General features: G+C 36.6%; 1 protein-coding gene across 1 annotated transcript; it reads left to right on the forward strand.

The window, feature by feature from the left end:
- Positions 1–1,594: 1,594 nt before the first annotated feature.
- On the forward strand, positions 1,595–23,087 carry Skil (SKI like proto-oncogene). Its single transcript, XM_047564575.1, is given in 8 exon segments — positions 1,595–1,940; positions 3,550–5,308; positions 14,690–14,787; positions 17,040–17,272; positions 20,174–20,403; positions 20,979–21,102; positions 21,105–21,202; positions 21,985–23,087. Coding segments are annotated over 7 exon segments (2,040 nt in total). The 5' UTR covers positions 1,595–1,940; positions 3,550–4,210; the 3' UTR covers positions 22,144–23,087.
- The last annotated feature ends 4,419 nt before the right edge of the window (positions 23,088–27,506 follow it).

Genomic DNA, 27,506 nt, shown 5'->3' on the forward strand with positions numbered 1-27,506 from the left:
GACACAGAAGTCAGGTGCCAAAAGTTGAGCTGGTGCCAACTCTCAGGACTGTCCAGTCTTCCACCTCAGCTCTGCAGCCTGGCCTTCTGAATATACTCGCGGTTAGAAAATCTATTCCCCCAGACTCGCAGATGCTGTTCTCCCCCCACTGGCTCTGCACAGAACATCATTATCTTTGCCGAGCTTCTGTCTCTATGGCAATAACAGATGGGAAGTGCTGTGGAATTATTCATGTTCAGAAAAGGAGGCAGTCAAGGAGGAGAAGGTGGGGGGTGGGAGAGGGGGCACGACCTGGGAGCTTGGCGATGGGGGCGTAGGGAAGGGAACCTAGGTGGGGGTGGGGGCGGGGTTGGCTGAGGACGAGAGGCTTATGAGTTTTTGGTGGGCCTGTGGAAAGGAAAAGAGGGGAATAATACTGCGAGTACCAGTCGCAGACTCCAAATGTAGACCCCTGCCACAGGAGCAACCCCGAAACAGTGAAGCAAGAAATTGGCGAAAATGAGGGGGGGGGGGGGGAGAAGAAAGGTCAAGGCTTGAGTCCCTCCTGAAGTCTGCCTACTGCTACTCGGTGGACTATTTCAGTTCCTGATCTTGCGGTGGGGTGGAAAAAAGGGGATTTCTTGGTGTTTCGAAATGGGACGGTGCAGCTCCGCAGAGTTCAATATGCTGACTACCCTCACCCCACACGCCCCTGAGGGTCGCCCCTGAAAGCTCTTTAAGTCGTTATCTCCCCCCACCCCCATCTCGTCTTCTTTCTCAAAAACAAAAAACCCAAACCCAAACCCCTTCAGTAAACATGGTAAGAAATATGTAATTTATAGCTCCCTTTAGGAACCAAGAAGGGAGTATGGTGGGGTGGGAGGCTGAGAAGCGGGGACAGAAATGTTTCCCCTCGGTTTTGCCGGAACTTTGGCCACCCCGCCCGCCTGGCCCGATGGCGGATGGAGGTCAGCCGGGGGAAGGCGTCTGGGTGGAGGCCGCCCCGGCGAAGCGGGGGCCGCCGGGGCGGGGCGGAGCGCCGGCAGCTGGCAGGGCGGCCCTCGGGCAGGAGGCCCCGCGGGGGCGAGGGCAGCCGGGTGGGAGGCCCCGCGAGGCGGGGGACGTCTACGCGGCGGGCCCGGGGGAGCAGGGCCAGCACCCGGCGCGCTGCAGGGCGGCCGCCGCCCGGCTACCTCCGGGGCGGGGCGGCCCAGCTGCGACCCGCGGGGGGAGGGTCGCCGCGCCTGACCTCGGGCAGCGGCGCTCTGCCTCCGCCCTGCGGGCTGCTGGGGTCGCGCACAGTGCACCGCGCGGCCGCCCTGCCCCCTCCCTCCCTGTCGCGCGACGGCCGAGCGGCCTGGGCGCCCCCGGGTCTGGCCCGTCACCACAGAGCAGCGGGTGGGGCGGGGGTGGGGCTGTGGCGGCCCCAGACAGCCGGCTGGGCGACTCGAGGAAGGAAGGAGGGAGGGTGGCTGTGGGGGTGGGGCGGGGAGGGAACATCCTGTCTGCGCCGGGTGCACCGCAGACAGCGCCGCGCGCCAGCCGCCCAGACGGCGCGCTGGGCCAGGAGCTCCGGGCGCGCGCCTGAGGGATGGGGGACGCGCGCGCGGGGGGACAGGGCGGGGGGATCCCTGAGGAGCCACAATAGGCCAGACGGCGCGCGCGTCCCCGAAGGGGCTGGGAGTCGCGAGGGGGCGGCGACGCCGGCGGGCCCGCGCGCGCGGGGCCGCCGCTGGCTCCGTTCCCTCCCCTTCCCCCTCCTGGCCGCCCTCGCTCTCCCCCGGGCGGCCGGAGACGGCGGCGGCGTCTGCGGGAAGCCGTGTGTCTCCGCAGTGACGTGGGCGGGCCGAGGGCACGGTGACGTCAGAGGGCTGTGTGTAGCGATGTGTGTGGGGTTCGGAGCGGCGCCGGCACAGCCGAAGGGAGCGGGCGAGCGGCGACGGCGGCGGCGGCGGGCACAGGTGCGGCCCGGGCTCGCGGGGAAACGCGGCGGAGGTGGCGGGAGGCCAGGGGCGCGCGACCTCCGGGGAGCCCGACGGCGGCGACAGGGGTGGTGGGAGTTAACAAAGCTGGTGGAGCTTTCCCGAGCGCAGAGACCAGACTCGGGGGTCCGGATGCGCGGGTCCGGGCGGGGTCGGGGCCAGAGGGGTCGTGGGGCGGGTGTCCCACGGCGGATCACGCCTAGTAGATCCCGGGCGGTGAGCACAGGCAAGGGAGGGTGTTGCACTTGACCAGAGACGCCTGGACCCCGGAGACCTGGACGCCGGTCACCGCCCCCACCCCCGCCCGTCTTGCGCTCCGCGGGGATGCCCGGGGCTCGACCTGGCTGGTCTGCCCCGGCGGCACGGGGATCTGGGCTGGGCGGCCAACCTGCCCGCGGTCCCCAGTTGGGTCTGGCTCAGGGCCGGCGGGGGGAGGTGCAGCCCTCGGGGCGCTGGGGTAACACCCGAGAACTTCCCGGGGAGAGGGTGCGCGGGGGATTTCCATCGTTCACCCGGCGGCCCCCGTAGTGGGAGGTGTTGGGGGGACTCTTGGGGTGATCCCAGGCTCGTGGGTGGGGGTTGGAGGACTCCTCCCTCTACTTCCCTCCACCCCTTTTCACACCCCCCAGAGGTCCCGGCGCTCTGAGCTCCTTGTCTTCCCCATTTCGGGTTAAAGATGGGTGGGTGACTTTGCGTGGGCGGAGCGCGTCAGGGTTTTAGGGGCTACCCCGTTCTAGGTCATGTCTCCTGCCCTCTTCCTTGGCCTGCGATGGATGAGGTGTCCTTATGGTGGCGAAAGTCAGTACATGGCTAGTGGCTTTCGACCTTAATCCTTTGGGTTTGTTTTAAGGTAAACTGCTGGGAGTTTGGAGAGCAAAAATTTCTTAATTATTGGATTTCTTTTGGGTTTTCTCTAAAGGAGGAAGTGGTAGAATCTTTTCTTTTTCCCTTTTCCTCCATTTGCATTCTTTGTGAGGTCTGTCTGCCTTGTGTTTTTTGTCCCGGATTAGTCTTGTTCAAGGATGGAGATTCCCAGGCATGGAGTCTTACAGCTTTTGGCTTCTTTTAGGCAAATTTACTAACCTTTTAAAGGGAAAGTTAATTTTTGCCTACAATCATTCTAGAAAAGTAGCATACGTTGATTAGATGAATTAATGCACTGGAGATTGTAACTTAGTTACTTATCATTAACTCCTGTTTTTTGAAGGAATTTAAATGAAATTACTTTTTTAAAAAATTGGATGAAATAATGGGTTATATTTTATTTATAATAGTATAACTGAGAAAGCCTTTGATACTGAGTTTCTGTTGAGATCATCTGTTTAAGGTTCTTCGGATTCTGAATTTGAGTAGCCTTACTCTTTTTGAGAGGTATTTTTTCCTCCCTTTGCCCATCTTCCAAATTGCTTTTCTAGTTAAATGAAGCTTCTTCTAGTTACTTGGTGTTAGATTTAAAGAAATAGCTCAAGTGTTACCTTTGGTTAAGTGAACTTAGTTTAAGATTAAGAAACTGGTTTCAAACTGACCCTTTGGCCTCTGGAACAAATTCACATGTAACTCTTCCTCCATCCCCTTTCTCTTCTTCCAGATTAATTTAAAGAAGAATGAAGTGTAATTGTTGAAGATAACTGGGCAATTTTTTGTTAAGTATCATTTTCAATTGTAGAAGTTCAAGTGGAGCCAGAGGCTCTTCTTACTGGTGTGAAGATTTACACAAGTCTTCAATTTGTCAGCACAGATCAACAGACCATTTTTAGAGGGGATACTCCCCCTCTCCTTTTTGGTGTCCTTGGTGGCAAAAATTAAATTTGGTTGCATTATTTTGACTTGTGTTGGAGTCTAGGTTTTATGAAACAGTAATGGTATAAACTTTACACTTGCTTTGCTTAAAAAAATACTAACCAAATGATTGCATTGAAGCTGGACCTCTTGAATTGAGAAATTGGTAACTTTGTTTTACACATATATGAAGAATCCAAGAAAAGCCTCCTCAGAATTGTACCTCTTAAGATTATATTTATTACTAGAAGCAAAAGAGAAATTTTATAGTATTTGCAGTGAAATATACTAGGATATAAGCAGAACCAAAACAAAGTTGCAAAATCTATTGTGTAAGAAGATTTCTTTTTGGAAATTTCAGTTTTTTATGAATAAATTGAAAGTATTTGATACAGTTACTCTTCTTCAAAATAAGCAACTAAATAAAAATGCAAATCTCAGACTTAGTTATTTAACACAATAGTATAGCAATGGAAAACCTACAGGCAAATTTCTCTTTGGTTCAGGGCTCAAATAAAAAACTGAATGGGATGGGAGACGATGGCAGCCCTCCAGTGAAAAAACTGTTGACAGACATTCATGCAAATGGAAAAATGGTAAACAAGGTGCCAACGGTAAAGAAGGAACACTTGGATGAGTATGGAGAAACACCAATGGAAACTGATGGAGAGCATGTCAAGCGGACCTGTACTTCTGTGCCTGATCCTTTAAATTTAAATCCCAGTTTGAAACATACATTGGCACAATTCCATTTAAGTAGTCAGAGCTCTCTGGGTGGACCAGCAGCATTTTCCGCTCGGTATTCCCAAGAAAATATGTCACCTACTGTATTTCTGCCTCTTCCATCTCCTCAGGTTCTCCCTGGCCCACTGCTCATCCCTTCTGATAGCTCCACAGAGCTCACCCAGACTGTTTTGGAAGGGGAGTCTATTTCTTGTTTTCAAGTTGGAGGAGAAAAGAGACTCTGTTTGCCCCAAGTCTTAAATTCTGTTCTACGAGAATTTTCACTTCAGCAAATAAATACAGTGTGTGATGAGTTATATATATATTGTTCAAGGTGTACTTCAGACCAGCTTCATATCTTAAAGGTCCTGGGAATACTTCCTTTCAATGCTCCATCCTGTGGGCTGATCACATTAACTGATGCACAAAGACTTTGTAATGCTTTACTGCGGCCACGAACTTTTCCTCAAAATGGTAGCATACTTCCTGCTAAAAACTCATTGGCCCAGTTAAAGGAAACTGGCAGTGCCTTTGAAGTGGAACATGAATGCTTGGGCAAATGTCAGGGGCTCTTTGCACCTCAGTTTTATGTTCAGCCTGATGCTCCATGTATTCAGTGTCTGGAGTGCTGTGGAATGTTTGCACCCCAGACATTTGTGATGCATTCTCACAGATCACCTGACAAAAGAACTTGCCACTGGGGCTTTGAATCTGCCAAATGGCATTGTTATCTTCATGTGAACCAAAAATACTTAGGGACACCTGAAGAAAAGAAACTGAAAATAATTTTAGAAGAAATGAAGGAGAAGTTTAGCATGAGAAATGGAAAGAGAACTCAATCGAAGGCAAGTAGCAATTTTGAGTAATAGTTTACTTTGAAATCAAAATTTTATATCTAGAGTATAATTTACATGTTGTTAAGAAACACTGCTCAAGCAACAACAAAACACAAATCAATGTCATGTTACATCTGTACTGTAATTTTTAGGCTATATTTGTCTGTATATTTTCTCATTTGACCTTCCAAACAACCTGGTGGGAGAAGTAGGATTATTCCCATTTCACAGATAGATATGAGTTTGGGATGGGTGGCAGTTCCCAAAATTATATAGTCAGGGAGTGGAGGAGTTGGGCTTTGTTTGGTCCTGTGGTCATTTTCATACATCCCACCTCTTGATGACCAAGTCCTTTGTTTTCTTAGGACTCAAGATAGTTTACACTTTGGTATTATGGTGTTCTCTCCATTGACTAGCCTAAACATTTCTTATGGTGGACCCGAAACAGCATTTTTCAAAGTCACACCTGTGATACCTGATGTTTATATTCCTGGCTATTCAGGCTTGATCAGTATTGGAAACAAATAGAAAAGACATTTGTCTGAAGTATTTGTGATTCTAGTAACCAAGATATTTATTTTTTGGTACTGGGGATTGAACCCTGGGACGCTTTACCACTGAGCTACATCCCTAGTCCTTTTTTATTTTTTATATTGAAATAGAATTTCTGAGTTGCTGGGGGCTCTTGCTAAGTTTCTGAGGCTGGTCTTGAACTTGAGATCCTCCTGCCTCAGCCTCTTGAGTTGCTGGGATTACAGGCATGCACCACTGTGCCCAGCGCGAGATATTTTTTTAAAGTAAGGAATAATTTTTAAAATTTATGACAAGAAACCAAGAAATTTGTTTTACATTAGTGAAGTATTAATATAACAAGTTATTAGCAAAGAGATCTAAAACTTATTATTCTCACTGCATCATCTGGTAGCTAAGCTAATATCTTCATTCTAATTAAGAATTTGAATGTCTGGGTAATAGACAATTTGAATTATTAAATACTGTTTGATCTTGTTATTGTATATATCTTCCTACTTGACTTTAAATTGATATATAATAACAATACCAAACACTTCATTGTTTAAAATGTGGCGTGCATTGCTCTTGAGCACTTTTGCATGTATAATTTATTGAATTCTTATAAAACAAATCTGGCATGTTTTGTTTAAAATTTTAAATATTTTCACTATTAGTTTTTATTGCTTGACATATCTTTCTGATTTATAGACATGAATGAAGCATATTAAATGACTGACCCAAAGTTGTTCATAGCTAAGTTAAGGGTGGATTAGAATTTAAGATTAGATGTCTTGTGCCTTATCATTGTACTCTTAAGGAGGGAAATTTACTTAGCATAGTTTTAAGACAGTGATTTACTTCTGAAACTTAAGATGGGAGACTTTTAGACTCATTTAGAGTAGTTTGCTCTGCTTGTTACTTCCCAAAAGGTTAGTACTTTAAATTCCTTGCCAGTGGCTACTAGATTCAGGTACAGTTATTAAGTGGTTTTAAAACTCTATTGACTTCAAGGCAGTACTCAAAAGTTTGAAACTTGCTTACAGCTGTACTTCTACAATACTGGGGTTTGTGCTCAGAGGTGATCTGTTTTCACAATGTGATATGACCCTTTTTGATACTTACATTATCTTTGCCCCCAAGCTCTAAGTAGACACCCTATGCTTATATGTCTATAGGTGGCCATATTATTTGCCAGATATTCTTTTTCAAATGTTTGTTACTCTTGACATAAGCGTTTTGGGGATAAACCACCTTGCCTCTTTTCCTGCTCTGTGTTTGTGTGAAAAAACAGAATCATGCCAGGGTTGAAGGAAGAAAAAGATGGAGGACAAATTAACTGAAACGGAATGTGCTGGTGTTTGGTTAAAATTGAAACCATCCTTTATCTGGGAAGTAGTCCATTGTTGTCCCAGAATTTGTTAATTTGAATACACTTTTGCTTTTGGGAGAGGTGAGTTTTTTCCTCCCCATCTCTTTGCTATGTTATATGTTGCATTTTTGCAGCATTTGCTGTAGTGTTGTAGTTTATTTTTTCCCCCTCAGTACTGGGGAATCAAACCCAGGGGCATTCTATCACTGAACTGCAACCCCCAGCCCTAATATTTTTTTATTTTGAGACAGGGTCTCATTAAGTTGAAATTGTGATTCTCCTGCTTCAGCCTCCTGAGTTGCTGGGATTACAGATGTTCATTACCACACTTGGCTAGTAGTTTACTTTGTTATATTTTAATATTACTTCCAATTTTATCTGAATCAAAAGAATTTAAGAAAATTTTCAACAATCAGATCTTAAATTTTTTTGGTTCATGTTTAATACATATTTGAATTTTTTAAAAAATTATGCTTGCCTCACTGCACATTTTAAAAATTTACTACTCAAAACTTTGTGAGGTAGTTTTTCTTTTAAATTTTTTTTTTGTAGTTGTAGATGGACAGAATGCCTTTATTTGTTTATTTTTATGTGGTGCTAAGGATTGAACCCAGTGCCTCACACATGCTAGGCAAGGGCTTTACTGCTGAGCTACAACTTCATTCTGTGAGGTAGTTTTTTGAGGGTCTGTGAGTAAAGCAAATTTGAACATGTATTCGCGTGAGAGTAACTAGTCTCAGATGTAATATGTTCCTGACTGTGTAGCTTGATAGATGGTTGAGTCAGGAGTTGTATGCAGATCTTTTCACTTGAAGTCTGGTAATTTTCCCTTTCTCTTGAAACAAATGTAGTGGCAGAAACAAAATTTTGAGGAACATTAGCTTTTCTTATCAACTTACCTCAGTATAATGGGTCTTAAATTCTGTATTAGCTTACACATATCTGTATAGACTAAGGTATTTAACTGGGACAGGCAACAGGGAGATGGTCCTTGATTAGGGAACATTTTTCATTATCTTGTGAGTCAGTGAGTTGGTTGCCAAAGAGTCGACCAGAGGAAGATCATTTTATAAACTCAGACCAGGACTTTTTTTTTTTTAATACTATACTAAATATAATAGCCTGTTACATAAAGGGCCTTATGTTTAGTGTGAATACTAATGTAATTTGATATGCTTATATAGTTTATATAGTCAAAGTACTATTTTTGAATTTTAAAAACCCCTGAAATATAGATGATTGTTTGAAATGTAGCAACTTAATTATTTTAAGGATGAAAATGATACTAGCAGTGACCAACAAACTACTTACTTGTATAGCTAATGATTGTTCAATTTGCATAGTTAGGAGCTATATTTAGATGGGAGAAATAAGTTGTGTAAGGTCAGTGCTCTAAGTAAGGAACTGAATTTACTCTTTGAGGAAACTAAGGGTATATTATGAACATCTTTCTTTTTCAGGTTGTAAAAAATATACTTGATTTTTAGACCTGCCTCGTTTGCTCTGCATAATGATATTATCATACTGTCTGAAATGAGCTTTTTGTGCTTTTATTAGAAAAATGAATATTGTATTTTCTAGTACACCAGTATGTGGGAAAATATCATATTTGTGATTCTTTTTCATATCATCAGTGGGTATTCAAACAGAATTAGATCAAATTAATTTTTGTCTATGGAATAAAGGTTGCTAAGAAAATTGATCATTTGTAAATAAAATTTGAAGGGTGATATTTACTTAAGATTATTTTTAAGCCTGTTAGACCATTTATAGTCAGTTAATAAAAAAATTATAGTTGATACTTCACTGTTAATAGTATATGGCTAACAATTTCCACTTTACTAAGTTAAGGGTGATATATGCCCTTGTAAGTATATTAAAACTTAGATTACTAATACTCAGACTGAGCTACTCTTAGTACATTTTTTACTTTTTAGTTAGGGGAAAAAAACCTTTATAGGCTATCTGTGTTACAAATAGAGTCCTTAAAAAAATTTCCCCTGATTGGGGGTTGTAGCTTAGTGATAGAACATATACTTAGCATGCCCAAGGTCCTGGGTTTGATCTCTAGCACAGAAACAAAAAAGAAAAGCCAAAACAAAACTTCCCTGAAAGCTTACTAGTTGTTTTACTGCCTTTCGTTTTGCATTTTCATTTCAGTTCTTCATTTCTGCAGAGGTTTTTTGAGTACAAAACCCTCAAATTATAGTATAAAAATCTCTCCCCTCTTGCAATCTGTTGTACATTTGTTTAGGAAATGTGTTTCTCAGTATAAATCTAAATGAGGTCAGGACATATACTCCAGAGAATGGGCAACTATGAAGAGTTGTGATGGGACAAAATGCATTCCAGTAGTAATTATGGTAGATTTCATGGTCATTTGTTACCTCAGTGGTATAGTTTGCATTTTGTGATTAGCACAAGTTTTGATCAAGTGGAGATAAGGTCAGAGTCAGGTGAATTATTTGTGCTTATATGAGGGACCACTGTGAATATTATCTAACTTTCTGGAATTAATGACTGTTTTCATGCATTTAGAGATTGATCACCTCTCCCCACAACCTCCTTTAGAGCCTGGCATGTCAAAGGCTCTCAATGAAATCTAATTTTTTTTAACTGAATAATTTTTTAAAAAACAACACTAACTGTATTTTAAAGTATTGGGATTCTTTTTGAAATGGTTTAACCTTTAATACATGGTTAACCTTTTAACATTTAATACACATGGACTCAAATGAGAGAATGAATGTGAATGTGAAAGTATTTTGGAAGTTAAAAGTTAAAAGTTACTATGGAAATGTAGGATGGTCAGGCCCCTGTGTAATTTCAGAAGGCTGAGGCAGGAGGATTACAAGTTCAATTTAAGGAGATTCTGTCTCAAAGTAAAAATAAAAAGGACTGGGGCTGTATCCAGTGTTAGAGCCCCCATGGATTCAATCCCCAGTACCCCATACACAAAAAGAAATTTAGGATGATATTTCAATGATTATTGAAGTATGCATATGTATTTGGGGATTCCTTCTTCCCCTAATCATGTTCTTGGCTATCCTAGAATTATATGAAGATATTCCTAAGATAGAAGATAGGCAAGGTAACTGTATACTGGATTCAAATGTGTCTCCCACTTAGTTGTTTGTACACAGTACACTAGTTGGATATTGTTTATTTATTTAAAGTATGTAGGAAGAAAGCGTGAAATAGGATTTTTATAAAAAATAGAAATATTTCTGAAACATTTTTATTATTTTAGATTTACAACCTGAAAAGGTACATTGATTGGTTCTCATGGAGATAGTGCCTTTTCCATGACTTGGTTGAGATCACTTTGAGGTTTTGAATGATAGAGACCTCACAGTCCATTTGGATCGCATAAGAATTTCATTAAGAATATCCCTCTGTTTTCTTACTGGGCCTTTGTAATGATTTTAGAGTAATTAAGTTTTTGGAGCTCTTTCTATTAATAACAGGATTTGTAGATCCTCCCTTTTCCTGACATTTTATTGGAAATCTTAAGACTGGCATTGAGGGTAGTGCCCCCATATTTTAGGAATAGTGCCCCTGTTTTCAGAAATGCAGAATCTGTATCCATTTTTAGCATTAAAAAATAGAATCATCAGCATTTTTTAAAGGGACTTGTGAAAAAAATTAGGTATATATCCTTAGGTCTGAGTTTCTTTTCAAACTGTATATTTCATCCACGGAGCCTTTCTTGTCTGGGGTTCTATGAGGGGAGGATATGTGATCTGAGTGAGGTCAGTTTTCCTCAGGATGGTACTTAGTACCATTCTATAGGCACCATTCTACATTGTTGGAGAGAAATTGATTCACTACATACAAAGAATGCCTTGGGGCATTTCTAATTCTGTTGAGAACCTAGTTGAGAAGGGTCAGGAGGGTCATGAAATCAATTTAATGGGTCACCAGCATTTAAAAAAGAACATGAAATAGAATAAAATAGAAAATAGAGTATATCACACATAGTAAGATTAATCTCCATTTTGATATTGCCAGTTTACATTTTTCGAAGGCCCAAATAATCTGGGGCCACAATTTTTAAAAAGTATACTAAGATGATAAAAAATAAAGCCTTGTATTTATTCAGATTAATAAAAGTTTCGACATTTCAATGAAAATATACTTATGATATTGAAGATTCCACAGAGTTGCATATTAAATGTTTTGAACACTATAGAATTCCTGCGTGTGTATGTAAACATATATATATATATATACTTTTGAAGTCCTAGGAATTAACAGGATTTTTATCAGCCTATTCCTTTTAAGTTATGAGGGACTGACAGACTAACAATTTCACATGAAGGATGTAAGGTAATAGTTGCACATTTTTTTTTAAGAACTTCAGCCTTTGCTTTTCCTGTGAGTATTTTTAAGTACTTCAAACCTAAAATCAACTTTGTGAGGTAGGTGGTATGATCAGTCTGTGGGAACAGCAGGCATTGCTGTGACTCCTGAAAATCCATTTTTGATAAGTTAGTGCAGATGCTTAGATCATATTGTCCCAGTTTTGCATTAGGTTGATTAATTCTAATGATTACAATGAAGTGAGGCTCAAGACTGAGCCTTAAAATCTCATAAGTAGCTATTTGTTACCTTGTAACACTATTCCATTTCAGTTGTTGAGACACTCATTCACAACATGTTGGAAGTATTGAAACCTGATACTGTACAGAGGGATTTGGTTTCTTCAGTAAGAGTTGTTGGCAGCTGTCTAGTAGGGTGTCTTTTGTATACTTCTGAGAATCATTTATGGGACACTTGAATAGCTTAGTAGTACAGGTACTAAAAAGGCCCTGATAGATACATTCACTTGTACCAAAGGAGTTATTTCCTACTTATGTATCCCATTATGTGTTTGGTAAGCTTGATAATGATATATGTTGGACTAGCATAAACTAATGTGCATTACATTTTACTTCTTGTGTAATCATTCCATTAATATGATAGACTGTTAAATTTACCAACCTGCTTACTGTCTTAGGAACACAAAAATTAATCTTCATCATTTTTAGCATCTTTTAAGTTGTTTTTAAAAATAATTTTCCATATAGTTTTTAAAAAGTTTTATTCTTTGAGAAAAGAGTACTTTTTATTTCAAAAATTTCAAAAAATTTTCAGTACTTTGAAGCATTTTGTATTTAGAACTTTGAGATCATAATACTAATCTGGATGCTATAATGAAAAACTAGAGTGCCCATCTAAAAGTAGTTTATTATTGAGCATTTGTCTAGGACTTCTAAAGGTTTTGTTTTATTTTTACTGGTACAGATTGGAATATTTGTATGAGAACAGTGGTACTAAGTGGGTGGAATTGCTTTGGTATTTAAAAAGTGGTAATTTCTTTTTAATAAATAAATCAAGCTCTCTGAATTATTTGTCATTATGAGACTAGTGTGCATTGTATTACCAAAATACAATAGTTCTTTAGTAGGAAATCCAATTATCAGAGTCATGTGTATAAAGACCATAATAAGATGCAGAAATTTAGAGAAACTTCTGTAAAACACATTTTCTAATTTTTTAAATTAAAAATTAAGCGTAAATTTTAGGGTCGTTTAAAATTCAGCGTTGCTTTCCTAGCTATTATTTGGAGTTTTATGACTTAACGAATCTTTGGAATGAAATAATATATCTGAAATTTTGCTTACGTGTGTGAAGTGAAATGCCATCTGTTCCTTTTGGGGTAGTTAACGGTGGGGAAGATGGGCAATAAAAGCATTTAGAAATGTTAAGGCTCTAACTTAAGCTACTAAGTGATCATCTCTCTATAACCAAATCACATAATATATTTTATTTTTATTTTTTTAAAGAATTTTTTGCAGTTGTAGCTGAACACAATACCTTTGTTTATTTTTATGTGGTGGCTGAAGAGCAAACCCAGTGCATCATCACATGTGCTAGGCAAGTGCTCTGCCACTGAACTTCAGCCCCAGCCCCTAATGTGTTTATTTTATTTTAATGTTTAAATTATTCCCATATTGAAAGGTAAGAGATAAAAGTCAATAGATGGCTCATATCTTGGTATCTAATTTTTATTCCTGATCAGTAGCATTACTACTGTGCCATTTAATTATTCTTTTTTGAAAACCTAATTTGTATGTTGGTACAAATGCAGAGTAGATCAGAAAATCTGGTATGTCTGAGAATGTTTTGTTGTGTAATATGTACTTTTCTTAATTCTTTTAAACATGCAGTTAGGATAATTTGTTATAAATGTCTTTGTGGCTTACCACAGCATATTAGGTAAAACTAACTTGTAGCATTTAATCATGCTTAGTGTTGTGCATGTCCCTATCATTTTTATTATTTAATTTGTATATCTGATAAAATGCAGACCGTTGGACTTCTTTGGTGCTTCATGGAATAGGATTTCAAATATGAAAGAGACTCTTGAAAGTGAATATTTGAATGAAAGATAGGGTGGTAGGTATTGAAAATTTAACCTCGGGTGGTTATTCCATCAGAGACTGGATAGTTACTTAGGGTTGAATGGGAAATTCAGACATTGGCTAGGGACTACACTAGCTAATCTTAAAGGCAGATTTTGTTAGAACCTGTGGTTTGTGACTCTGTTAGTAGATTGGCTTGAGAATAAGAAATTAAGCATATGTCTAAAAATAAGCATATGTACTGGCAGTTGCTTAAAGTGGTGTCTAAAGTTTAGGGACATCATAGAAATAGACACTGGATTTGGATTGTGAATAAAACTTCAAACTGTTAGAATCAAGCAGGATGTATAAAATTCTTTAAAAGGTAGATGCTCATTAAGTTGCCAGACTTTTTGCCATTTCTTTCTTTTTTATTCCTTTATTTACACATATGGCTCATCCTTCAGCGTTGGGGTGAAAAAAAAAAGCTTGCCATATTTATAAAGAAATATGTTTACTGATAGTTATTAACAAAGTGGTTTTGAATTTAATTTGCCAAAGTAGAATGTTATATAGTTACTAGTCTAATAGACACTGTAGGGGTGGGATACACTCTAGCTGACTATAATAGTAAGAATAAGAATCAAAGTTCCCAATACTGTACATTCACATAGTACTCTTGTTTAAAATAGATTCCACATGTATGACATTTGATGAAGTCATTTCTGGTAATCCATATTGAAACTATGGTGTGGTAGTTCATATAGCACTCTTTTGAGTTTCAGGTGATTAGGTGTGGTCCTTTTAGGAAAGAATGCCTTACTGCCTTACTAGAAGGTGATTGTTAAGAATGTAACTCCTCTTTACCTTTGGCCCTTTCAAGTTGACAGATAAAATTAACCATCAGGCTGGGGTTGTAGCTAGGTGATAGAGTATTTGCTTAGCCTGTTTAAGGCCCTGGGTTTGATTTTTAGCATTGAGGGTGGTGGTGTAAGTATATATACATATACATGTACATACATATATGCACAATACATATATACACATATACATACATCAAATAAATAAATAAATAATTACATTTTCCCTTTAATAAACTTTCTCTTCCACATTTTTCTGCAGACAGATACAACATCAGGAATGGAATTACAGTCATGGTATCCTGTTATAAAGCAGGAAGGTGACCATGTTTCTCAGACACACTCTTTTTTACACCCCAGGTGAGTGGTATTTATTTGTTCATTCATTCATTTATCCATTCATTAAACAGCTATCTACCAGCTGCTATTCTGGGAACCTTGGAATTCACTGTATAGTGTTAGGCTTTCTTGTTCATAGAATATCTTTGAATATTCAAAATTGTTTTTAGGTAGGTACATTTGGATTCAAGTATCTTTTGTTTCTATTTGTCATTATAGGGAAATTATAGGAGGATTATATTATTTCCTCTTGTTAGAAAAAATTCAAAGAAAGAATCTAAAATGAAATTAATTATAAATTATATTGGTTGTTTGAGATAACCTTTACTTGGTATTTCTGTGTTTTTTCCTAAAAATAGGTCATTTCCTTTTGCCTTGAATAAATAATGAAAATTCTCCTTTAATTTCTTCCTTTCAAGAGATAAACCAACTCTTCAAAAGAGTTTGGTGTGTAACTTTGATATTTTAGAAAGAAAGTCTTTTGAAACTTTGAGTTTTTATAATAACCATATCCTCAAAAATCAAATTTTCATTTAAAAAAATTTTAGTTATAGATGGACACAATACCGTTATTTTATTTATTTTTATGTGGTGCTGAGGGATGGAACCCAGTGCCTCACATGTGCTGAGTAAGTGCTCTAACACTGATCTATAACCCCAAACCCAGGTTTTCTTGTTTTTGACAAAAGTACATCATAGATTATAAGCTCTTTATTTACTGAGTCCTAGATTTTTATCTGCTGCTCTAAATAAATCTAAATTCCCCCACGTATGGTGATGAGTCTCAGTCTTATTTACACCAGTCTTATTTACACTTGTACAAAATCACTGTTAATCCTATTGCATTCAAAGACTTTTGGGTACTATTAAATCTATTTGTCAGTGTTTTTTTGTTTTATTTTTTAGCAGAATATTGAGTTTTCAGATCTAGAGTTCATGAGATTGATAAAGAGAAAAAATGTAGATGTCCTATACAAAGAAAATGAGATATAAGAGATTATCAGAAGGTTAGGGGATAAAGTATTAGTTAAATGGTTGTGTCTTTTCACTAAAGTTTATTTAAATTTAGTTAAAAATATAGTTAAATATCTAGCTTAAATTTGTTCTATGAGCTTTGTAGATAATCTCCTGAGCTGTTTTATGTGAGCTTCGACCCAGTTTGGTAGTTATCCTTTCAATCTAAATTTTGCACAATTTTTTATTGCTGTTTTGTCAAATAAGTAGGAAGTACTAGTCTTTTAAGATTGATCCGTGAGGTTTGATACAAGGCGAATTACCTAGTACCTGGGCAGCATTCACAGCATTTACCTGTTCTCTCTTTCTGAGTTCCTTAAAGGGCCCTGAGCTCCTCATTGAACTAACATGGATTATGCCAGTCATGCAGAGGGTGACTAAAGCAGTCTCACTCTAGCAAAGAGCAAGGGTTCTCTGCTTTGGAGTAGTGTTTTAGTCAGCTTTTTCAGCTCTGTGACCAAAATACCTGACAAGAACAATTTATAGGGGAAAAAGTTTATTTTGAGCTCATAGTTTCAGAGGTTCATCCATGGTCTGTGGACTCCATTGCTCTGGGCTCCAGTGAGGCAGAACAGCTTGATGAAAGCTATAGTTGGAGGGATGCTGTCAGGTCATGGCAACTAGAAAGAAGAAAAAGGGGAGCCAGATACAACCCCCAAAGGCAGGCCTCCAATAACCCATCTCTTACAGCCACGCCCCACTTGCCTACAGTTAACACCCAATTAGTCTTTTGAAATTATTAATCTGTTCAGTGAATTGACCACTGATTAGGTTATGGCTCTCATAGTCTAATCATTTCACATCTGAACATTTCTGCATTTTCACAGGAGCTTTTTTGGGGCACCTCATATCCAAATTCCAACAAGTAGCATATAGTCTTTTCTCTTTCTGGAGTAAACCTTATTTACTCATTGACTCATCTACTCTGCAGCTCTGTGAAGTGCAGTATGCTTTTAGTTCTCTGGTGTTTTAAGGGTAGGGGAAGAGACTTGGTTTTTTTCTCCAGCAAGTATCTTTTTAATGCTAAGAAATTACTTATAAAATAACAAAATCCCTCATAATTTTGATCATAATGCCTACAGTACTCATTTTTTTCTCCCAAGAAATCTTTTATATGACCCATTTTCTGAGTTGTTACATTGTGTATTTTGGTAAAAAAAAAGAAATTGAGTTTGACCATTGAAATATGTCACATACTTTGACTTGTATCTAATGTAATATATAAATATGTGCCCTATCTTGGTTTTCTTTATTTTCAGCTACTACTTATACATGTGTGATAAAGTGGTTGCTCCAAATGTCTCACTTACTTCTGCTGTATCCCAGTCTAAAGAGGTCACAAAGACAGAGACAAGTAAGTCCTTATCAAGACAGCCAGAGAAGCCTCACACTATTAATAAACATCAAAAAACAGTGTCTTACCCAGATGTCTCCCTTGAGGAACAGGAGAAAATGGATTTAAAAACAAGTAGAGAATTATATAGCCGATTAGGTGAGTATATTCAGGAATTACATTTAAAAATCAGATATCTAAAAACTTATTTTAAAAGAGGTTTCTGTTTTTGCTGATTTTCCAGATAATTGAAACTTTTACCTTAAAAATGCCACCTTTCAAAACTCAGGATGATTTCTGTACTTTTCTAGGATGAATATAGCAATGGAAGCTAATGAGACAGATATAGATAGGCTATATAGTTTCATACTGCAAATGATTTTTGTCATTTTTTAAATTTCTGCCTTTTCTTGCTATCAGATTCTTTAGTAGGTTTTGTTTTGTTTGGTTTGGTACTGGGCATTGAACCCAGGGGTGCTTAACCAGTGAGCCACATCTTCAGTCCCTTTTTGTATTTTATTTAGAGACAGGGCCTCACTGAGTTGTTCAGTGCCTCACTAAGTTGACTTTGAACTTTTGATCCTCCTGCCTCATCCTCCAAACTGCTGGGATTACAGGCATGCACCACTGTGCCTGGAACTTTTTTTTCACCCAATTTGTTATGAACTGAGAAGCCATTTAATGAACTTTAAGAAGTAATACTGATATGTAAGAGTGGTTAGGTATCGAACCCAGAGAAACTAAGTCTTGAAATAAAGCAAGGATTGAAAATTGTGGGAGCCAACCAGATGGCATAAATGCAGAATGCTAGCTGGTCATTTAAAAGGGAAAAAACCTTGTTATCTATGGTGCCTTTTAAAATACTGTGGACCAAATGAAACATGTCTACTCAAATATTACCTGTGTTATATTCCATCTAGAAGCACAGCTTTGCTTAGTGCTTAGGCAGTGTGACAGTTATTTTAGCCATTTTGGAACAGTTGGAGAGGCTTCATTTAACTGTTTTCACAGAGAATTGAGATTCTTGAGAAATTTCTGTACTTTAATTTTGAGTTTTTTTTTTAAACAGTACCGGGGATTGAAACCAGGGCTTTGTGCATGCTTTTAAGCGCAAGCGTTCTACCACTGAGTTGCATACCCAGCTCTCATTTTGAGATTTTCAAAACTTAGTTTCTTTTGGATTTAGGTGTGTTGAACAATAATTAGTAATATGCCATTATGCCATATTTGCATTATATTGTATTTCCTAAATTCTAGTGATTTTTAAAAACCAGTTGAGATATAATTCCCATACCTTAAAGTTTACCCCTTTAAAGTGTATAATTTAGTGGTTTTTAGTATAATCACAAAGTTTTGCAACCATCCCAACTATTTAATTCCAGAACATTTTCATCACCCTGAAAAGAAACTATGATTTTTTAGCAGTCACTCTAATCTATTTTTCCCATAGCGTTTGGCAGTCATTAATCTGTTTCTGTTGTATGGATTTTCCTATTCTAGATGTTTTACATTAAAAGAATTATGCAGTGTGGCTTTTGTATGTGGCTTCTTTCACTAATTATGTTTTCTCAGAATGTGTTGCATTCGGTATTTTTCTTTTTATGGCTTAATAATATTCCATTGTATGGAGGTATTATATTTTGTTTATCCCTTCATCAGTTGATTGATAGTTGCATTGTGTCTACTTTGCAGTTATTATGAAATATGCTGTTGTGCAAACTGTGTACAAGTTGTAGTGTGGACATGTTTTCAGTTCTCTTGATACATTTAGGAGTAGAATTGCTGGATCATGTGGTTGGTATGCTTACGTATTCAGGGACTGTCAGACTTTTCCAAGCAGCCTATACTATTTTATATTTCTGTTAGTAGCTTGTGAGTTTTCTAATTTCTGTACATCTTTTTGTCAGTGCTTGTTTTTGTCTTTCAAATATAGCCATTGTAGGTTGTGAAGTGCTATCTCATTGTGGTTTTGATTTGTAATTCTCCAATTACTAACGATGTTAAGTATCTTTATGTTTTTCTGGCTATTGCGTATTTCCTTTGGGGAAAAATCTTTTTCAGATGCTTTGCTTAATTTTAGATTGGGTTGTCTCTTCACTATTGAGTAAGAGTTCTTTATATATCTAGGAAACTAGATCCTTATCACATTAATTTGTTACTTTGTCAGTGATCTTTTTACTTTCTTGTTAGTGACTCTCAAAGCATAATAGATTTTAGTTTTTGTGAAGTCCAATTTATTTTCTTTGGCTACTTGCTTTAGGTGTCATATCTAAGAAACTTTCCTAATCCAAGGTTAGGAAGATTTATATTTAAGTGTTTTAGCTCTTATAGTTAGGTCTTCACTGCATATTGAATTAATTTTTATATGTGGTGTGAGGTCCAGTCTCATTCATTTGCAAGGGAATACAGTTTCCCATTTGTTGAAAGACTGTTTTTCCTTGATTACATTGTCTTTGGCACCCTAGTCAAAACATAATTGCCTACAAAAGTATGGATGTGTTTATTTCTGAACTCAGAATTTTTTTCCCACTGATGTGTCTGTTCTTAAGTCAGCATCTCCCACCATCTTCATTTCTGTAGCTTTGTAGTGAGTTTTGAAATGGGGAGTCGTGAGTCCTCCAACTTTATTATTATTTTTCAAGATTGTTTTGGCTATTTTGAATTCCTTGAATTTCCATGTAAATCTTAAAATACGCTTGACAATTTCTGCAAAAAAACCCCACAAAAACAAAGCCAAACAACGACAACAAAAAACCCAAGCTGGAAGCTGGCGTGTTTTGATAGGGATTGTACTGCATAAGTCAGTCAATTTAGGGAGTACAGCTGTTTTTTAATATTAAGTTTTCATTCATGAACATGGGATATCTTTCCATGTATTCATGTTTTTATTTCCTTCAGTCATGTTTCATAATAGTCATAGTACATACCTTTTGTTAAATTTATTAAGTATTTATTTTGATTTGTAAATAGACTTCTTTTCTTCATTGCATTTATGGATTGTTCTAGTGACTTTTAAACAGTGATATTCATACCTTATTTAATTTTTTTGTCCTGTCAAAGATCCATCGATCTCAAATAATTCTACAAGTAAAAAGAAATCAGAGTCTGCTACTTGCAACTTAGTAAGAGACCCAAGCAACCATGATGCTGCAGCTTCATCTTCCCTTCTTGTCAAAGATGTTATTTGTGAGGATGATAAGGGGAAAATCATGGAAGAAGTAATGAGAACTTACGTAAAACAACAGGAGAAACTGAACTCAATTCTGCAAAAGAAGCAACAACTTCAGATGGTAAAATTATTATCTAAACAATGACATTGTGAAAAAATGCTTTTGCATATTCTTAGTAAGGAAAGTCAAGATGAGGTGCTGCAAATATATTTAAGATTATTCAGAGTTTTACACTGATAAGCAATTTTAACATACTTTAAAATTTTTAGAGAAAATAGATTTTCAAGATAATTCTTCATGGAACTAATAAGACAGCTGAATTTTAGGTTTCGTTTTCTTTGTTTCTTTGTTTCTTTCTCTCTTTCTCTTTCTTTCTCTCTCTCTCTTTCTTTCTTTCTTTCCTTCTTTCCTTCCTTCCTTCCTTCCTTTCTTGGTGGTACTAGGAATTGAACCCAGGGCCCTTTACCACTAGCTCCATCTTCAGCCTTTCTGCTTTTTATTTTGAGACAGGGTTTCACTAAATTGCTGAGACTGACCTCAAACTTGGGATTCTCCTGCCCCGGCATCCTGAATAGCTAGAATTATAGGCGTGTGCTACATGCCCAGCTTAAGTCTTTTCTGCTGTATTTTTTTCCTGAACTTAAATTTTTAAATGATAGAAATAAAGTAAACATAATATTGTGTTTATGTTATAGGAGGTGGAAATGTTGAATAGTTCAAAAGCTATGAAGGAACTCACTGAAGAACAGCAGAATTTGCAGAAAGAGCTTGAATCTTTGCAGAATGAACATGCTCAACGAATGAAAGAATTTTATGTTGAACAAAAGACTTGGAGAAAAAATTGGAGCAGGTAATGAAGCAAAAATGTACCTGTGACTCAAATTTAGAAAAAGACAAAGAGGCTGAATATGCAGCACAGGTAAGAATTATTCAGTTTGTATCAAGATGCACTTTCAGCATAGAAGTGGAAACTATTCCTTCTCTATTAAAGGAATTCCTTTTGGTCAAGTTCATTTTGCTAGGCTAGATTTCAAAATAGATAATTCTATTAAATGCAGTTTTCATGCTGTTATTGTTTCAAGATAGTTTTTGCCCTTTGTTACTTTCTTACTTTAAACTTTTATTGTGTTCCTGTAATTTAATTACCTAAATCACTAATGACTAGTTCTCTGAATATAAAATTTTATATTATGTTGGACTGGGATATAGCCCAGTCATACAGCACTGGCTCAGTATGCCTAAGGCCCTGGATTTGATCCCAAGTACCACAAAAATAAATAAATAAACATTTTACATTATTTTAATATAGTATTTGGATTTTCAAGTCAACAAATTAATAAAATTGAACTGGTTCCTGCTATATTCAGAAGCACTGGAGGCAAAAAAATAAATAAGTCCTTTTTTGTTAATAGTAGCTAACCATACAGGGAAGATTAACAAATAAGCAGGCTGTGATGAGAAGTAAAGTATAGGGCATGATGAAAGTGCTGTGAAGGTGTTTGCTTCTTTTGATTCTTTGCTTTTTTCTGAATGTTATGTCAAATGTCAAATTAAAAGTATTAGATATTCAAGGGGTTGTAATATGCATGAAATAATTAACTTTTTAAAAAGTAATTTGAAAATAGGTTTTTACCATGATAGCAAGATTAAATGGAATAATAAAACTGAATGAAAACTGACACAACCTTTTAAATCACACAGTTGGCAGAGCTGAGACAGAGATTGGACCATGCTGAGGCTGATAGGCAAGAACTCCAAGATGAACTTAGACAGGAACGGGAGGCAAGACAGAAATTAGAGATGATGATAAAAGAGCTAAAGCTGCAAATTTTGAAATCATCAAAGACCACTAAAGAGTAGAAACTGCGAAAGAGATTCATTTGTGTATGACTGACAGGGTTTTTTGTTTGTTGCTTGCTTTGGTGATTGAATCCTGAACATCTTATCTGCATGAAGATAACTAGGCTTTCTGTCCATTTGTAGATCAGAGAAAGTGAAGAGATTATATATTAGTACATAAATTTTTACATTTTCCAAATGAATGAAATGTATGTTTCTTTGTACTTTTTTTCCACTCAGCTTGTTAACAGTAGTATATGGTTTCAGCTAGTAGATAATCTACCTATATTTCTAATGCAAAATTAATAATTGTGTACTTTTTAAAAGCTGCATTATTGATGGAAGATAGCTGTGGTCAATTTTGTCATCCATATTTCAAACTCAATGTTAAACAAAATGGTGGTATCTAATTCAAATATGTAATGTTGAACTACTCAAGGAGTTGAGTCTCCATTTTTTTCACCAACACAATCTCCTTTCTGAATTGATATAGTACATTCATTATTATATATAAAATTTGCTTTTACTTTGTTCAGAATGTGAAACTGAATTTCCACCAATTTTCTTCTTTTTGGTGTCTTCTAAAAGGAATTTCATTGATGAAGTTATAGCACACCCATGACACAATGGGCAAAGATAACATGCTTTATTAGTTATGCTTTGCTGCTGAACACAAGAAGCAGTTATAATTTGTCCTTCAATTTAAATGTGATTATATTTAGAATTTTTTTGTAGTGACTTCAGAAAAATAATTTCTGAACTTTTTAATGGTGTTAATAGTGGTGTGAAAATATTAATGTTCTTAAGAAAACTGATTCCATTGATGTACATTGGTTTCTATACAATCCATAATCCTCCTGTACAGTTTTTATATGTAGTTATGGGTCTTACTGAAATTTATATAATGGATTTGTTTTCCTTTAAATTATAAAATATTAAACACCTTGAAGGTTTGGTCTTTTGTATGTTTAAATGTTATCTTACCAAATTTGCACGAATGGACCATTTTCAATTGCTCTTTGATATCAAAATCAGGAATTTACAGTATACTGCGAGTGTCTGATAGGTTAATGTAGAACAGTTTAGTTATTTGCTCCTGAAAGGTTTCTGGATAATTTTTAGATGGCAAAGGAATTTCATAGTTTGGAGAAGGGCAACATCTGCACTTTTTTTAAAGTTTTTGCACAAAAAACCTAGAAAATGTTTTTAATTGCAAATCTCATAGTAGTTAGTTCTTAGTTTTAAAGTTATTAAGTAAAATTCTCAATATTAAGTTTTCTGAAGGAAGATCGATATTACTATTCCATGAGTTTTTCGTTTTTCATGTTCTCTCATAAGGTACTATATGAAATTACTGAAGAAAGCTAAATTTATTTTAAAAATAAATTAGCTAGAGTTAAAGTTATAAACTATTTTCAGCATAGAAGGCAGATACTCTAATGGTATATAACTTCAAAAATTATTAGGTTATCATTTAACTAGTTATTTTAACATTTTGCTTAATGGTACTCACATATCCAAAAAGAACTTTTGTACTTCACAAAATGTAGTTTATTTTCTAAATAATGTGTAATTTGCATTTAAGCTTTACTATAAGCTTTTACTATAATGAGCTTTACCCTATAGCTTAATTGGTTGATTCTCGAAATCTCCTCAAGGAGGAACAAAGTGAAAATGACAAGCAGAAACATATTAAAAATGACGTATCCTCCCAGTGCCATTGATTTAGATCTGGAGAAAGAAGAATCACAAAACATTTATAATGTAGTTTTATTTTAGCTGTGAATTAGTTGTGTCATAACTCAGCTTTTTGTAGACATACTCGAGCATCTATAATTCCATTTATTTTTTTAATTCCCTCAAAACCTTTCTGCTTATGTTACTTAGTAAATGGTAAGCTTAACCTAAGTTTCAACTGTAAACTTCTAAAATAAATTTCTTAGTCTTTGAAGTATGTTACTTTAGAATTCTAAGTGGTAAGTAACACTGTTAAATTCTTGATTTAGAATTGAGTAAAGAAATATTTTTTATAGTCCTTCACGGAAGAAAACTTGCCATGTGACATATTATAGTCTTTGTTCTCCAGAAGATTCATTGATGTGCCATAGGTTTCTTTCTAACTTCCTTGCAAATAGTTTTTCAATTGTAAATATACCTGTTATTGTTAGAAGTAACTTTAAGTTAAATTGCACCATATAGCTTGAAAACAATATAGAAATTTTTGTAATACTTTAAAAGTGACCTCTGCTGAAGTATCTTATCCATATAAAACTTATTCTTCTATTCTTTGCATGCTCTTTTTGTGTGCTGATTGCTAGCTTAGTTTGTTTTGGTGTTAGTTTTTGTGTGCCAAGTTCACTTGCAAGCAGATTTTCCATCAGACTTCATATTATTATTTTTAGGAAAAATGAAAATGTTCAAAAAGCTGCATTAAAGGATCAGCCTATAAAGAATTTTGCTAGAGCATTTTACAAGGAAGAAAGACAATTTTAGCTTACTGGGTGATGAGTGATTTTTAATTTGGGTAGTGATAGTGTATCTATAATCTGAACTTTATGAGAAAAACGTACCAAATCTATAAAGGTAGTAAACGGAAAACCTGCTGTCAATGAGGATGCTCTTAAGCCACCCTAATTTCACAAATGGCAACTTTTTAACACTGAGAAGTTTGACCAACAACATAAGTTTGACTTATTCTTTAATTTTTGTAAAGATTTTTTTTTTGCTTAAATTTCTGTGTCCATGAGAAGTAGGGTGTTTTATGCTCCTTGGACTAGTTTTATAACATATTTAATATATTACCAGTTTAGATATAAAATCATTTGTACATATTGAATTGTAAAACAAGTAAAGTAGGTAAAATAGACCAAGTACTATGATATTAGCAGGTTTTCCAAAATATCTTTTAGAAGAGATGACAGAAGAACCAGTTTATTTGCACATCTGTGGCTTCTGTTTGAAGGAAAGTGAAATGACAGGGAAACACAAATAATACAAAACAGGCTCAACGTATTTCCCTAGAAGTAATTGCAAAGCTAATACTGAAGATTTTGATCAGCTTCTGAAATTTTCTTCTTAACGATAAGATGTTCTGATTACTTAGGGAAGAATACTCACTTTTATTTGCCCTTTATGCATTTAATCCACTTGGCAGGACATTAAAATTACTACAATGAAAAATTGTGCTCATACTGTACATCTATTCCTGTGCTTTGAACTACTTGTTAATAGTTTTTATTGATGCTATCAGCAATAAGGGACATATAACTACTGTATTATATGTTGATGAATTGAATAAACTGCTTACATTTTTTTTCTAGTATAGAATTCTTAAGCCTTTCCACTATTGGAAGAAAAGCATATGGGTATTTTATAATGCATCTTCTTTAAAAGGACAGTCTTTTTCTTTTTTGTAAAATCTTCCACTTAACTGGCTTCTAAACAATATAATGCAATTTGGAGCCTGCTTAGAAATAGAATTAAATGTCTTAGGTAGTGCTACTGTTTTTCAATTAGAAATATAAAAAAAAATTAAAAATGAAGCCCAGAAAACAAAGTAGTTTAATATAAAATAAATTTATAAGATTTTTTTCTTCAATAGAGATACCTCACTTGAAAATAAAGCACAGCATACTTATAGTAGTTCTAGTAAAAACATCCTACTAAAATAATTACTAAGTCTAGGACATCTTTTGGGGAAATTAGTATTTGTGAAAAACAAAATACACTTGCTTTTAACTATCTTGTTAGAAGTATTTGTTTATCCTGATAATTTTATGCCAACATAGTAGTCTTAAATTATTTCTGAATTTTTAACCTGTGAAGGCAGTAAATGAATGATCTGTTCTGCAACTGTTGAAACAAATTGTTAACTATATTGACCATAATTCAATTTATAATTTTGCCAATGATGTACAGTTTTAGGATTAAAATTGCTGTGGTTGGTTGCATTACATGACACACAAAACTGTCCTCTACCTCACGTGAAATAAATATTTTATATGGTTTTACTAAAAAATGACTCATCTATCTGGTCACTTAGTTTACAAATTTTGAATTATATTTATTGAAACATGACATACTGTGCTCTTAGCTTATACCTCAATTGTATTTTGTGCTGTTTTCCATTTTCATGTCTTGTAAATAACTTGTATAGATTGTGGATCAAATTCCAAATAAAAACTTTTAATGCCAATGAAATTTGATTCAAGTTATCTCAATATCCTGTGTTAGCCAAACTACCATGTATCCCAAAATTGACTTTTTCTTCTTTTTTTCCTTTACAATGTTATTCATTATGCACTGATTAACTTGAAAACTTTTTAAAAAATAAAATGAAATTTTATATAATATTTAGGTGGTGAAAATACCAGTATTTTGTGATCATTCTATTTCATAATACTTGAACTCCTGATTTAGCTTTTTTGCCCTACCCCAGGTATAAGTTTTTGCTACATTAACAGATCCCCCCCAAATTTAGCAGCTTAAAGCAGTAAGTGTCATAGAGAATCTGAGAGAAATACAGAGACTAGCTCTTATAAGAATGCAGTTAGGCTGTTACCTGGGGCTAAAATCATGTGAAAACTGGTCTATGCTTGAGGATCTGCTTCTGGGCTCTCATGTGGCTGTTGATAGCCACTCAGTTCCTAACTGTGGATATGTCCATAGGACTCTTCAGGATATGGTGTCCGATTTACCCAAATGAGTGATCCAAAAGAAAGCAATACTACAATTTATGACCTAAACTGGCACACACTGTCCTCCCCCCACTTTTTTTTCACCTTATCCTGTTAGAAGTGGGTCACTGAGTCCAGCATATTATTCCATAGTAGGGTATAATGTAAGGGTATGAATACCTGGAGGCAGGGACCACTTGGGGCCATCTTAAAATGTAGCTACAAAACCCTCCACATTTTTAATTTTTTGGTGATATATAACATAAAACCATTTTTACTATACAATTCAGTGTCATTGAGTACATTTGCAATGTTCTGCAACTGTCACCAGTATTTCCAAACATTTTCATCATTCCAGATTCTGTACCAGTAACTGGATCCTCAGTATCTGATAAATGTCTATTCTACTTTCTGTTCCTGAATTTGCCTACTCTGGGTACAAGAGGAATAAAAATATTTGTCCTTTATGTCTGCCTGATTTGATTTAGCATGATGTTTTCAAGTTATATCCATGTTGTTTGATGTGTCAGAATTTCATCTTGTGACTAATACTCCATTATAGGTATATACTCTGTTCTGTTTATCCATTCTTCTCTTGATGGACCCTGGGTTGTTTCCACCTTTTAACAGTGTGAATGATGTTGCTATAAACATTGGCATACAAATATCTACAGTACATAAGTTCCTGCTTCTTGGGTATAGACCTAG

This window comes from Sciurus carolinensis, chromosome 9 (genome assembly GCF_902686445.1).
Source record: "Sciurus carolinensis chromosome 9, mSciCar1.2, whole genome shotgun sequence".
NCBI classification, from domain to species: domain Eukaryota; kingdom Metazoa; phylum Chordata; class Mammalia; order Rodentia; family Sciuridae; genus Sciurus; species Sciurus carolinensis.